The 15,769-nt window shown below is 39.0% G+C and overlaps 1 protein-coding gene across 4 annotated transcripts in view; it reads right to left on the reverse strand.

Annotated features, from left to right (window-relative positions):
- The window catches only part of LOC126368156 (1-phosphatidylinositol 4,5-bisphosphate phosphodiesterase classes I and II-like), an 81,915-nt gene that overhangs the window by 28,557 nt on the left and 37,589 nt on the right, over positions 1-15,769 (reverse strand). For all 4 annotated transcript variants that reach the window (XM_050012041.1, XM_050012039.1, XM_050012040.1 and 1 more), the window contains exons 5-7: positions 5,902-6,087; positions 2,396-2,587; positions 1,766-1,948 (exon numbers count right to left, since the gene is read on the reverse strand). In XM_050012041.1, the coding sequence (XP_049867998.1) occupies positions 1,766-1,948; positions 2,396-2,587; positions 5,902-6,087 (561 nt within the window). The remainder of the gene's footprint in view (positions 1-1,765; positions 1,949-2,395; positions 2,588-5,901; positions 6,088-15,769) is intronic.

Genomic DNA, 15,769 nt, shown 5'->3' on the forward strand with positions numbered 1-15,769 from the left:
TTATTATACGAGAAGTTGTTTTTGTTTTTATTGTTGTGCCTTTACATTATCAATATGTATCAATTTATCAATTTCTCTGTAAGGATATATATTTTGATAGTTTTATGTCTGTTTATTTTACAAAATTGAAATCCGCTACTGTTCAATACATATTCGGTAAGGTACCTCGCTGGTATGCAAACCGTTTGACGTGTGCTGTCAACTTAATTCTGTCGGATTATTAACCAATGCAAAAAATTTATAGGGTCGTTTTAGATTTGTGCTTAAAATTGACCTGTGTTCCATAAATTTTATGCTTGCCGATTACCCGTCCCTTTTCTTTTCGGCGGAGAAGAAAATGACAGATATAACTTAAAATAAAATTAGGTGGTGTTTACAGGAATTAGCACCATAATGTGTGTATCCGAATGTCTCGGGGACTAACACCACGATGGCGCCGAGGGTTCGACGGGTAATTTTGTAATGTAGTTGGTAAAATAAATAATAAATAGCTAGATCCACTACCAACTGTTTTTTTTTCTTCTGTAAAGCACAGCCACATATCAATAGTACGTTTTATAGCATCAACAACAACAATGGGCCTAAAAACGTCTTACAGGTAATAGATCTCCATCGTGACCATGTTTAATTCAGTACTAGCGCCTCTCGCGACTTTGTCAATGAATATATTTTTTTTGTTATTAAAATATGGCTTATGTGTTATTCTGATACTACTTAACCTACGTTACTGTGATTTTTTATAAAAATCTATTTAGTAGTTTTTGTGTGAAAGTTTCATTTTTACATCCTCATAAAATTTTTCTTTGTTTCCCTAGGCACTACTGCTTAGCACTACAAGTCGAGTCATGGAAGATTTTTCATGCCAAATTTCACAAAAAACGGTTGAGAGCTTTAAGCGGGAAAGCGTAACAGACAGACAGACGGAGTTACTTTCGCATTTATAATATTAGTAGAGATTTTATACTATCTTATTCTACAGAGGTCGTATAAGAGCAATCATCGAACATCCGATATAAGTTTGTATTTACTTTCGAATCTTTGCTTTGCTAATTACTTCTACCTATTAACAAGATGAAAATTCAATTTTCACGTATTTTCGGCGACAAATACGAATAAAGAATTTACTGAATCGTGCCCAGACCATTATCAAGTGCTAAATATAACGCAACAATTTTTGTTAACTTGTTATGTATAAAAATTATATGTTCAAAGTCAATATTATACGTTAGGTATTTTTAGACCGAATGTGTCTTTAGCAAACTACGTCATTTACGTCTAAAATATATTTTCAATTTTGCATTATTTAGATTATAGATTTCAGTAAAACATCTGGGGGGTTAAAATGGCCACATCGAAGCAATTCATCTAATAAAGCAATATTGTAATTTGACATTTGTGCATATAAACGTAAGTGCGCAATGCAAACAAATGTCAAATAGCAATATTGCTTTCTTAGATGAATTGCTTCGATGTGGCCATTTTAACCCCCCTGATCTCACAAAATCGTCGAATAAACTTGACAGAAGGACGTCTTAACTACGTAGTTATAAATTCCTGCTAATTACATGAAATCAAAAAAATAATTATCGTGGCAGAGGTCCATCTCACTTGGATGGACTATCTGGTTATACTCCAACATTATGAATGACTACACATTGACCGAATTAACAAGAACTAGGACACTCAGAAGTCTATGTAGTTTTGCTGGACGGTGGTGGTCTTAGGAACTTAAAGATTGACCAAATTAACAAAAACGTGGACATACCTGCATCCAGCGAGCAAGCTCTGCCGGTATATCTCGACACTGGACTTGCCCGTGATCTGGTGGCCAGTCAGGTAGGTGTTGTGAGAGCTGTTGATGAAGTAGTGCGCTAGAGGCTGCTCCATGTCGTCGCAGAGGTCCATCTTGCTTGGCTGAACTATCGGGTTATCTTCTGACATTAAGAACCTAGGGTGAAATAAATTGTTTTAAATAATTTTGTACTTGGGATTGTCTTTTTAACCGGATTCCTTAGAGTGTGGATTTAAACAAAAAGTCAGATTGTGTCAAATTGGTTGAAGAACGACGAGTTTAATGGTGAAATCTAGACACGCTGGGGTTCGATCCGGGGCCAAAGGTAGATCTAGACATAAGAAAAACCTACGTTTGCCTCCCAATAACGTGGTGAAGTACGCTGAGCTGGGTGGTCCTTGGTTAATACTCCTACAATGAAGAATGGGTTTAGAATCACCAATCATGGAACAAATACATGCCTTTTACATCCACCTACATAAGAACACACCTATTTCCCGTTGGGGTACGAATGTCACTTACTACGATCCTGATACACCACATTCGCTTCCTCCACTCTCATCAAAGTAGTCATGTAGACAATAGTATAATAATAATCCTTACCTAAGAAACCCATCAAAGGTAAGCTGGCTTCTCTGCTGATGGTATTTATTGTGCTCGTACGTCTTGATCAGGTCCTTGGCTCGCTGCAGATCAGCATACGGGTGGAGGATCTCGTTCAACCGCGGATCGCGTTGTACCTCGTTCAAGAAGTCCACTAGTTGGTTCGCTGATAGATGGGGTTTGCCGTCCGTTCTGTGCAAGAGATTCATCGTTACATACATACAGAAGATTATGCCTATTTCCAGATTTGCAGAGCGATACTGTCACGCCACTTTAGCTTCTTTCACTCTCAATGAAATCCTCAAACAAGCTCGTCGGTACCCACATTCCCGAGAACTGCATTTTCGGAGATATGTGACCTAACTTGTATTGGGCTGGTTTTCGCGGGTTGGAAAGTATACAGGCAGTCGCTTCTGTAAAAAACCGGACCTGTCAAATCTTTAGGTTACGTAAGCGGACCCTGTGAAAAACGGGATACTGCTAGGGGGATGCTGCTCGCCGGTATAGAGTTCTCTCTTAGTTTAGATACGGTAATATAGGGTTCTATTTCAATACTTGCTACTAAACTATCTGATTGCAGATATCGTCGCCTTATAGAGAAAACATTTTTTATGACGTGACTTATTGTAGAATTGGCTGGCATTAAACTATTTGGTCAAACCAATTAAAAATTTCGTAAGCACTATTTGGATGTTACCAACAGCTAGTTTCAATGCATGTAAAAATTTTTAGTCTTCAGTTTAAAACTCCGTTTAGTGTCTCCTGAAGAAAATCACATCAGAATGTGATTATTCTATAAAGCGCTTACGGGATTACGTGTATTTGGTAACAGTACTCATTTCCGCTAGATAACATCTGAACAGACTATTAGCGAATGGTGAAACGTAACACAATTTTAAGTCGAAAATCTAAACATATTCTATTCATAGGATTTCCTGTCTCTAAAGGTCGCCTAAAAGAAATCGATGCCGTAGAAATTTCGCATGTTATTCCCGTTAATGTCATGTGATGCATATTTACTTGAATTTTATTGTGTGAAGCAATGAAAAATATAAGCATTTTATTCGTTCTTTTTCGGAATTTTAGGAAGCGTTGCATTCAATTGCATCTTAATATGAACAACATCCAGCGCAAGATGGTTCATCTTGATACTCACAAAAATAAATGACAAGCAAAATTGACCTCCATTTTGCAAGGATCAAGTTACACTAGTTTTATTACTCGGGTCAACATGTCATGAATACAATTTAAGCTTCATTTACAAATTCGTCGTATAATGTATTATTTATGGAATATTAAGATACAGCACACGACTCAAATACCCGTGTTTACTATCGGGGTGGGCTTGCATGTCCATGTCCTCAGAAATATAACATAACAAGCCCTATACGTCCAACAAGCCCTGTACTGCTGGGCACAGGTCTCAACCAGAGGGGGTCTGGAGCATACTCCACCACGTTGCTTCACTGCGAGTTGGTGGAGGCATTTTGGTTAGTATCCCGGGACCAATGTCTTAACGTGCCTTCCGAAGTACGCAATCACCTAACTTTTTCAAGGACAGTCTCACAAAGGGATTTTTGACAGTGGTGGTGACATCGGCAACCGATACCAATACCAATGCTCTAACCATTTGACCTCGGAGGCTGTCCACTTTTGCGATATGCCCGGTGGTACTTCACTCCCATTTATATAAACTCTTCTAACAATTCACCACTAATCACTAAAGCTGTGTCCAGTAAACGAGCGTTGGGCTCACGATACGGAGATCATATGATTCGATTCACGGTGAGACACGTTCGTCTAACAAAAAACACTTTGTCAGGAGTCAGGACATTGCAAGATTTAATCACCTGATTTTCCGAAATTTTGCGCAATGATTTCGATTCCGGCTCCTATCTATTACTTAAGTAAGTATGTATAGACCTTCAAGTAGTGGCAAAAAGGTATAGAGCTCATTTAGTTTATGCTATCTATGACAAAAATAATAATTTCGATCACCGCTACACTTAAGCCGTCTATTGTTGCTGAGCGAGGGTCCCAACACCCTTAATACTAAAGTTGACGAGGTCGCCCATTGATCTTACAATCAACACAAGAAGACTAAGCTGTCGGATAAAAGTTCAATTACCTACCTCAAACATTTTCGGTAACAAACATTATCATAGCTACATTTTCAATTCGTAACGATGATAAATGAACGCAAAACACCAGTATATCATCCTCTGATTATTTTCAAATACAGTCTTATGACAGGCACCAGGTGTAAATCATACGTGTTTACAATAAGCTTCGTAAAATAAAGGCTGACCTCAGTTAACGCTCCTATGTTTGCATAGACGTCCCATCTCATTCATTCTCTCGTTCAATAACGCCCGGAACTCTGTAGTCTTTGAATGAACTGATTAAAATGCATCGCCGAGGTGTCGGACTGGAGATTATGCTCGAGAGCACGTCTTGTAAGCATTTTCTGTCTGCATTTTGTATGCTTTAATGCATTTTAAAGATTTGAGCTGCAAAATAACGCGGCAGCACAGACGGGACTTAAGCAAGTGCTACTCCCAGTCACGGTTTAGATATCAGCTTATATAACTTGAACCCTACTTTCTATATATTAGCAAAGAAAATCAAAAGCGAATTTACCGGGTGAGAGCCCTCAAGACTTTTTTATCTGCCCAGCCAAGTAGTTAATGCCATCTGAGATGAGAAGTGATTACAATATATCAAGCAAAACGTAATGTCTTACTATCCCACATACTTTTGCACCATAAAAACACACACGACAAGATAATTACCGGCCTCATAATGATTTCTTCCAGGAAAACCGTAACATGGCGTAATGTAAGTAGTAAACAAGTAATAAAAACTCCATCGTTTCTAAGACGGAAGGGACAAGGCCTAAGGGTGTGTTTCCACTGGAGCTGAGCAAAAACAGAGATGTGCGAAATCGGCCAATCGTAACGTGAGAGAGAGCGAGAAAGAAGACGCTTTGGCGCTGTCTCTCCCTCGCCATTATTGGTCGATGATTGCAGATCATCTCCCCTTCGCTCCGCTTTCGTAAAAACGCATCTTATTGTATGAGCGGCGCGGGCGCGTTTTATAGTCGCCATCGCTTTCACGGTTTACTGTTATTAAATTTCCACCCTAAGCAATAAATAATAGTAGTATATCAATGATATTACATATTTATATACTGCGAGGTAGATTTTGAAGACTCATAAATAATCTAACTGCGACTTCTTGAACATCTCGCATCAGCTAAACCGACGGTGACAGCTAAAGAAATTAAAAATGCTAGCTATCTTCTTTACTCTCTTGCTATTTGTAGTCTCGTGCTGTCTTTGTTGTTCATTAGTGAAACAAGTTATTATGGCTGTCAGTTTGAACCGTTACGGGTTTCAAACGCAATCTGCTACGAACATACAGAATAGAATAGAATGACTAGGTACCCATACCTCCCCGAGCTTTCTATTAGACCAACGTAATAAGTGATGGATTGTAATACTCACAGCTGATTAAAGATCTTCTGGACCTCGTTCCGCTGCGTGAGGTTCTTATAGAAGGCGAAGAAGTCCTCGAACTGGAACTTGGATTGGCTGATGGTGTCGTTCTTGCTGGTCGGCAGGCCCGTATCGCTAAGAGCCTTCTCTACTCGCTTCTTGTCATCTTTGTTCTGCGCGAAAGACCTGACGATGCTGTGACAAACAGAGATTGGAGTTAGAAACATTTTATTAGGTACAATCTTCGCGTTCAATTATTCAAAAACTACTCCGTACATACTCATCATCTGCCTAATTTTATCTCGTTTTCAAGGAGTCTGTTTACCTAACTTGAAGATTCGACAGGTCCGATTTTTTACCAGGACTGCATGTCTGACCGGCCAACCCACGAAGGGAAAACCAGCCCAATACAGATTAAATCATCCTATGAAACGCATTTCTTGGGAATGTGGTTGTCCTCGCGATGTTTTTCCTACACTACTAAGCGCATGATAATCATTTATGATCCAAACATTAATTCGAAATCATTGGTCCGTGCTGAAATTCGAACTTGCAACCTCACTGTAAGAGTCAAGCATAGTTCCAACTAGACTACCACGGCTCCGAATAAGAATAACGTACATTAAACTTAAAATTATAATGATAAAAACCAAAATGGTAATCGTGTTATTTTATGTCAAAAAAAACAATGCATGCAAATTGTTTTTGGAGGACCTCACGGCGCGCCTTATTGGCCCGAATAATGCCTATCCAGCGACTCGAGAGCTGGCAGTTTCTTTGCTTAGAGTTTGTAATGTTTAACGGCCACCGTGGTCCAGAGGTATGAGCGTTGGGCTCACGATCCGAAGGTCCCGAGTTTCTGAAACCGGGACAGATCCCGGTGGGGACATATCACGAAAATCACTTTGCGACCCCTAGTTTAGTTATAGGACATTACAGGCTGATCACCTGATTGTGCAAAAGAAAGATTATCCGTGCTTCGAAAGACACGTTAAGCCGTTGATCCCGGTTACTATTTACTGAAGTAAGCTAGTAGTCGTTATATGAGCCACGCCAGGGGCCTTTGGCGGCTCAATAATAACCCTGCTACCAGGGCTGATGAGGTTGGTAATCCACCCCACAACCCACACGATAGAAAAAGATTGTTTACCTATGATATAGTAAGTATCTGTTTTATACTTCGTTATGTCTTTCCCCACAATAGGATATTTGACTGGGTCGAAGATAAATTATGAAATGCTAATCTAGAAATAGAAACTAGTCTAACATAATTAAAACTCAATCACTTTTTCTTTTTGATTTATTTTCGAATTTTATTTATGTATTATATTAAGTAACAATAAGTACGACTTTTGACTGCTTTTATTAATGACGTCACAGGACACGACGGTCCATAGAACATTTTCGTTTTGACGTTTCGTAAAATGTATCTCATTTGACTAAGTTGTCAAATAGCCTATTTGTTAGCCTGATGCACCTAACTCAATGTAACGTAGTCAAGAGACATAGCGTAGCTTTCGACGAGGCAAGCATACAAGCACCGTGCCGTCTGCAGTGCAATCTCCGTTCCATTAGTAAGCAGCGCCTTGCTCAAATAATTGAACCCTACTGAAGCCTGCTATCGTATGTGCATCTATGGTTATTGTCCTGTACATATTCAGAACGTGGGATTAAGTTGGATACCGATATGAGATACTAAAGACTTTACCGTACGCTCTTATAGGAACAACGTATGGGGGTTATCATGTACGGTCACGAGTACAAATATCTATACAGTTTGATACCATATCACATTAACTTTTTTGACAAATTAAACCCTAAGTCTCATTAAAGGTCAAATATGATAGTGCGACAGGGTTCTAAAGTGGGTACATGATGTTACTCATGACTGTACATACGTAATTCATTATCATAAAATTTCTCATGGTGCTTCTATGCTGTTCTGGGAGCAAATAAAAAACATAGAACATGTTCAGCTGCTTGTCTTCCCGGGCATGTCGTAAAAACCGACAGAGGGATTGTGTCCTCTAACATGATGGACTAATGTTATGGGCGATAGGCTGATCCCTTATCACCATAAGGTTCATCATATCCAGCTTTCGACATCGTATCAACAGTGGCTGCAAGTTGTCTTTGATTACTTGTGGCTCTGCCCACCCCATTAGGGATTGCGGGCGTGAATTTGTGTGTGTGTGTAAAATTTCTCAATTTTCGCCTCTAGGAGCGGCCGCGCTTTAGCTTGGTTGCGTGTTCTGTGATCACGTACAGACAGACTGTCGTGTACTAAGCGAGTGTGACGATATTGTCTATCGAGACACAAGGATCTGTAATCTAACGTCCCCATTCACGACAACTACTATTGTCGCGACGTTATGTACATAGTCTATAGTCAAATAACAAATAAACTATGAATGTCAAATATGATGTTGTCTTGGTTCCGAACGGGTTACGAGTATAGGTATAAATTGTCTAACGTCTTCATTGTCACGTAGAGCAGATGAAGGACAATAGGATTGCGAAAGCACTATATAAAGCGAAGGTTGGTGGTAGGACTAGTAGGACTGGAGGAAGACCTAGAAGGGCGTACATTGACCAAATTGGAGATGTCTTTAGAAAAGGTTAAGTACGATCTACTCTGAACCGGCGTGCGTGTATGAAACGATTGATGTGGAAGCAAGACAAGTGTTTCAAGTCATCAGGATAGTCTCTGCTTACCTCGGTGGGAAATGTCTTCGCTTATCTTTACTTTAAGTATGCTTCTTTATAGTGACATTATAAATGGCTCTCACCATAAAAAAAGAATAATACTACGTATAGAATGGTAACTGTCCGCCCCGTGCCAATTCGTATGGAGCGCCGCCGACCGCACCCCCTCTGGATCTTACTTTAGTCTTAAATGGCCATAAGCCGCTAAGGCGTAACACGGTAAGAATGTTATTTCTTTATGAAGTGCCCGAGGTATGCTTCCACTAAACTGGGTACCTTTATCCCTAGTTCCTTATAATGACCTTCAAAACGCATAACAATACGTAGCCGGATCAAACAATTTAGTAAACAGATAAATCAAAACACTAGAAACTGAATGGAATGATCTTATGTCATGAGACAATATAATGAGCATGGTCAATATAAGCGGCGCGGACGTCTGTGAGTAATCGCTAATGATAATACTACTGACTGACTGCGGCGTCGATCACGTGATAAAGTTATAATAATTTAAAAACTAATACTACATACAAGCGCCATTACTTATACTAAAAAGTGGATGTGTCAATGTTATTATCAATACACAAAACAAATAAAAGTCAAATTTTAAAATTACACCAATCTATCTCAGTTTCCATTATAGGCTGAATGAGTGTAGACTTACATACAGGGTCTTAGTGGAATTTTCCGTCGCAAAAGTATTGAACTGAAAATAATTTTAAAAAAGCACTAAAATTTTCAATAAAGGAGATCATCGGCTCTCCATACTTTGGCCGGCCCAAATTTGAAAGTGCCGGCCAATATAGCCGAAATCCGATGTTCTCCTTTTCGACAGAAAATTTTATTTGATATTAACTCAGAATCATGAGCAGAATCAACCCCCTCGGTATTCGTTACGGTGGTGTCACTAATATAGAATCGTCCCACAATAACTCGGCATCAAAATGAGTTATTGCACTATGAGTCTCGCCATGTAAAAAAACTTTAAATACTACCGTTTTCAGTCCATTGCATAGTTATCGTGGGACTACTCTAACTATACACAGGATAAACGTATGGTGTGATGTTTGCTTAATACTCCTCATTTGTTTATGCACAGAAAAATATATTTAGCCAAACTTTAGTTATCATTCACAAAAACATAGTTGGTACAACTTTGTGTTACTAAGTAACGTACCAGTTTGTAATATTTTATCAACATAAGCCCGCGCGTATATTCCAAATAGCATCCATCCATCGGCAGATGATCTGAGAACGCTTCACCCAAGCTTTCTGTTAGACCTTATTTATTAATAATATCTGTAATAAAATAATTATCAATAATATTCTGAACCGGCGTGCGTGTATGAAACGACTAATGAATGTGGAGGAAGCAAGAGAAGTGTCTCAGGATCGAAGCAAATGGAATATCATAGTCTCTGCTTACCCCGGTGGGAAATAGGCGTGAGTTTGTGTATGTATCAATAATATTCGTGAATATTTTATCTAAGGTTATTTATAACAAAACTTATTTATAACTAAAGTTATATTACGTAATAAAAAGTTATGTAGTCACTCTGTTTTGTCAATAATAACAAATGTTTACATACTTTATAGTTATACTTACTAAAGTTTTTTTCAGCGTGATAGATGTATCATATTAATAAAGGCAAGATATAAATAAGTAGACTATATCGTACATCTGACAGAGGGCAGCAGTAACTGTCAGTACAATTCAGAGGTGGAGGACAGGAGCTTTAGTATGGCTTTGAAATAGACTACTCTGGGCGCCATCCCACTCACGTCAGACAGAGTACTGCGGGGCGGAAGGCAAGAAGGAAACCACTGCTCTATTTTTCTCTTGAAAAGTAGCATGGAGAATGCTACACCGACAATAGCGTGGCTCTTAAATTAGTGATGATATCGAACACAACTTTGCTTGCCCACTAGATATACACAGCGACCGCTCACCACTTATCACGTTGGTCTAACAGAAAGCTCAGTGAATCGTGGGTACTTCCTGTACTTAGTGCGACATAGTACAAAGAATGTACCTCTGACTACCCCGATTGGGAATATAGTAGCTTAATGTTATCACACAAGCAACTGAATACTGCTCAAATGAAAATAAAGGTCCAATTAGGAAATTTCGTTTAAAACCCAAGAGAGAATTGTTTCTAATTATAACTATGCGGCCTACCAAACTACCTCTTTATTAGACTAATAAAGGAATGACCGGTGATAATCCGAATGCGGTAAACAAACAAATTGACAACATACAGCCGGCTAATATTTACAGACAACATCTCAAACAGCCTTCGTGCGATTATGTCATATGTATGCGTGGTAGACATACTTCGAATAGGCTAGTTTCCAACTTCTCAAATCAGTTAATTTTTACCGAACATCAAAACACGAAATCACTATGGAATTTGCATGAAAAAGCATGGTATAAGAAAACCAGGTATGCTCAAAAGACAGTGACAGCTAACATTTCAAGGTTAGCCCAGCTGACGTCATCACACCCTGCGTTGCCATTTCGTAAAAAGTAAATCGACCAATGTTTTTATATTTAGATACTTTGCAAGGAAATTTTGAACTTTTAGTAAAAGATTTTACTTACAGTTTTATATATGTGGCAGGTAATAGTAATTAAATACATTAGTCAGTAATTTACTTAAATCTCGACAGCGCCATCTATATTATTTTTGAGGAACGTAGCCTGGAGACTCCCTCATTGAATACAGGAAATATGTTTGAATGCTTCCGATAAAGAAAAAAAAATAAAGAAAAAAATATATAAAAGGGACACTGCCGCCGCGCACCGAAAGGACCTTGGATAAAAAAGAGTATTTCTATTTCTAAATAATACCGGCCTGGTAAAAATATGAGGTGCCAGCGAAGGAGAAGAGAAAAATACACTGCATAGATAACCAAGTGAGCTAATCTCTCCAATATTATAACACGGAATCGCATTATGACATAATGCGGTCCTAAATCAACTTTCCATTCATGCGAGAACAGTTATTACTTATAAGGTAAAAACCATACGAGCCAAAGTCACATGAACCGTCTGAATATTTATACAAACCGATATCATTTAAACGACGTAACCTCATTGTTTTAAATCTAAACTAAGGTAATTTTCAAGTTTTATTCCATTAGCATAAATGTCACAAATCTAATGAATAAGAATATCAGATTATGATAAATATTTGGAAATTTATTCAAATTAATCTTTGAATTTGTTTAACTCCAATGACATACTTTTCCACTTCGAATTCTGAAGATACAAATTGAAGGGAGATAAGAACATTTTGCGTTTATTCCGCAATGACCGCTACGACAAGTTTAGTATGTAATGAAATGACATAGAATAAACAACAATACAGAAGAGATAGAAATAATATAAAACAGACTCTCCCTGATATTCACTCTCCTTGATAGGACCTTGGATTACCTCCCTGATGCGGATCATTTTAATCTATAAGCCGTTAAGGACTAAGGAAGCTCTCGCGGACTACCTGTCTCGCGAGCAAGAAGGCACACACTGCATCTATGTAGTGTCTGTGTAAGGACCCGATTACTCATTATCAGCTCGCGAAACCAAACACTTCAAGACCCCGATACCGACCCCGCCGGCGTGGTCGACCATTTCCCTCAATCAGCGCTCATCGCTATCGACCCGCCAGGGTCGATTAATTCTTTCAAATATTTTTCCTCTCAGACGACGCCCTGAGCCGAGGTTCGCGCCAACTGGGCACCCTCAGGCCTGTTGTCTTAAACGTTGTACCGGGTGAGAGCCTTCAGCGCTCCCCATTTGTCCGGCCAAGTAGTTAATGCCATCTGCGGCAAATCTACAATAAGTCACGCCAAAAAAAATGTCTGTGTAAGAATGAGATATAATGTATGGAGTGTCCGGGCTGCGATAATGATTACCTTAATAAAAAATGAGACCTACAAAAAGCAACTTAATTCCTAACTTCCTGTCCCAATAAACTTTGAAAAATAAAAAACTCGCCACAGTGATAATTAATAAACCTCACAACTAGTACGAGGAATAGGTATTTTAGATTTTAACAATACCTATAGTGGTACAGGAAAACTTGTTATCGCGATGGCTTTGCCGCTGAATAATTTATTTAGCAAAATTCTCCGAAGTGTTTTCTCTTGTGAATAAGTGTGACGAGTCTAATTGTAGAGTTGACTTCGCAGACGAAAGAGTACCGTTGACACCTATGTAATATGCATAACTCTATTTCCTTGTGGATTGTTGGAAAACATGAATCATAGATGTATTTTAAAATAACCCCTAAGTGTCAAGTGCACAGAAAGGGGATACCGGGAGTGCTGGGGGGAGGGAATTTACGTAATTTTCGTCACACAGAAACCCGGCGTGATGTAAAACGGTTTCGTACACCACTTCCCGTCCCGGAATGGTAGTTGCGGCTTCCGAATAGGAAGTATGCTTAGGGACAGTAACGGTTCTGAAAAATATCGGCCCCCGAAAGTTGTAACTCTAGCCATGAAGGCGGCCGATCAGCTCGCGACAACAAACGCTTCTTTCTTTTTCTTATCATGTGGGTTGTGAGGTGGAATACCAACTTCATCAACCCTGGTGTCAGGGTTATGACTGAGCCGCCAAAGGCCCCTGACATGGCTCATGTAACGATTACTCACTTACATCAGTAAATAGTAACCGGGACCAACGGCTTAATGTGCCTTCCGAAGCACGGATCATCTTACTTTAGGACAATCAGGTGATCAGCCTGTAATGTCTTAATTAAACTAACGATCACAAAGTGATTTTGGTGATATGTCCCCACCGGGATTCGAACTCGGGGCCTCCGGATCGTGAGTCCAACGCTCAACCACTGGACCACAGAAGCCATTTCACAACAAACACTTCAGCACGCCACCAATTCTTCTACCGCTATTTCTTTCCAATATAATCCCCTTGACGCCCTGCGCGTTTTGCGCCCGACTGGGCACCCTCAGGCCTGTTGTCTTAAATTTTGCCCCGGGCGCATCAGAGCTACCCATTTGCCCGCCCAAGTATTTGATGCAATTGATCATGTCAAAAAGAAGCCCCAGAAAACGCGCGATACTTACGTCGAGAAGTTGTCATATCAAGTTTCACACTACTCACAAACACATCTATACATACATCTTTTGTTTATCAAGGAACACATTACTATTACTTTTTTTATTATTATTATTATATAAACTATATAAGTACTTTTTTGTTTGCATGCCTGCACATAGAATAAGGTTCAATGTTGCTGTTTTATTCCGGGGGAAGGCCTGATGACCTATATTACAAGTTTTTAACTTAGTTTAGGCATCAGCCCTTTCACAAAATCTGCCAGTTTAAACTAGTAAATTGTCATGTACACTGTTTTTGTGTGGGGAAATAAATATTTTACATACATACATACATAAACTCACGCCCGTAATCCCAAATGGGGTGGGCAGAGCCACAAGTAATCAAAGACAACTTGCAGCCACTGTTGATACGAAGTCCTAAGATGGATATGATGAACCTTATGGTGATAAGGGATCAGCCTATCGCCCATAACATTAGTCCATCATGTTAGAGGACGCAATCCCTCTGTCGGTTTTTACGACATGCCCGGGAAGACAAGCAGCTGAACGTGTTCTATGTTTTTTATTTGCTCCCAGAACAGCATAGAAGCACAATAAATATTTTCTTTCTTTCTTTTTCTTAAGTACAAAAATATGTCATGAAAGAATAAACAAACGGAATACTTACCTCAAGATATATTAAAATAAAGCATACATAAACAACAATCATATAAATATCTGTCACGTGTTGGTACTTCATTTCTGTCTCTCAATGGTTGCATTCATTGGTAATATAAAGTCATATTTAATTAGTGTTCGGAACCACACGAGCGAATCCGTGGGCAAGGATTAGGTAAACAAGTTAAGTATAGTTGGTTTTAATATCAATAATAGACTATTCATTCAATTAGGACCAAGCCTGCCTGTTATGGGAAAAGCCCCGAGGTTAATTTCTGATCAAGCAAAAGAGAGTTTTGTTACAGACGACATAATGGATGTTTTAAATTCCTTTTTAACACGAAAAATATGGCACAAAGCGCCTCACGCCTTTTTCACAGAAATACTAATATTTTTCATTTATTATTAATTTCTGCCTGTGGTAAAAAATATTTTTCGCTTTTTTGCTATAAAAGCATTTTTTTAACTGTATTTTTTATACGGTATTACTGACATCGTGACGAATACTGAGGGATGATATACATTCAAGTGGAATTTCCCATCGCAAAAGTATAAACATAAAAAACGTGAATTTTGCGACGGAATATTCTACTTGATATCAACTCAGAATCATGGTCTCAGTCATGCCTCAGAGTTTTCGTTACGATGCCACTAACACCCTGTATATACAGTGTTTCTGTACGTAGTGTTTTCTACAATCGAATTAATAATATTATAAAATTACAATTGATAATATTGAAACAAGTCATCTCGAGCTCCCCCGTGCTTCGGAAGGCACGTTAAGCCATTGGTCCCGGCTGCATTAGCAGTCGTTAATAACCATCAATCCGCACTGGGCCCGCGTGATGGCTTAAGGCCCGATCTCCCTATCCATCCATAAGGAAGGCCCGTGCCCCAGCAATAGGGACGTTAATGGGCTAAATAAATAAAGTGGAGTCCACAGAAAATGCTAAAATCATAATATATATTTCTCACAACTCCAACCCGTTCCTTTGCTAAGCACGGATCTACTCTAGTCCTCTTATGTTCCCCGTATAAACATAGCAAAGAATATACATACGCCCACCTGTTACGCTTGTCCGAATCTAAGTTTATCCATACCGATTACTTTTACGACTGCATAAATCGGTAGTAACTTCGGGAAGATATTAGACCATAAAATATAACATTGTCATCTGTTCCATGTTCAGACAGTAAAGAGCAGGTTCTCGTTGAACTGGTAATACGCTGTATTCGAATTTATAAGTATGAATTCATGTTTGGATTGTAGATTTAAGATCATGGGAGTAAGGGGAAGCGAGCGCGGACTAACTGCCTCGGTCACACTTACGCAAATTCAAATTCAAAAATATCTTTATTCAGTAGGTAACATAGTTACACTTTGAATCGTCAATTTTTACATAACGAACGTCTCATCCGCCTAAAACTA

The sequence above is a fragment of the Pectinophora gossypiella genome, chromosome 7, assembly GCF_024362695.1.
Source record: "Pectinophora gossypiella chromosome 7, ilPecGoss1.1, whole genome shotgun sequence".
Taxonomy (NCBI): Eukaryota; Metazoa; Arthropoda; class Insecta; order Lepidoptera; family Gelechiidae; genus Pectinophora; species Pectinophora gossypiella.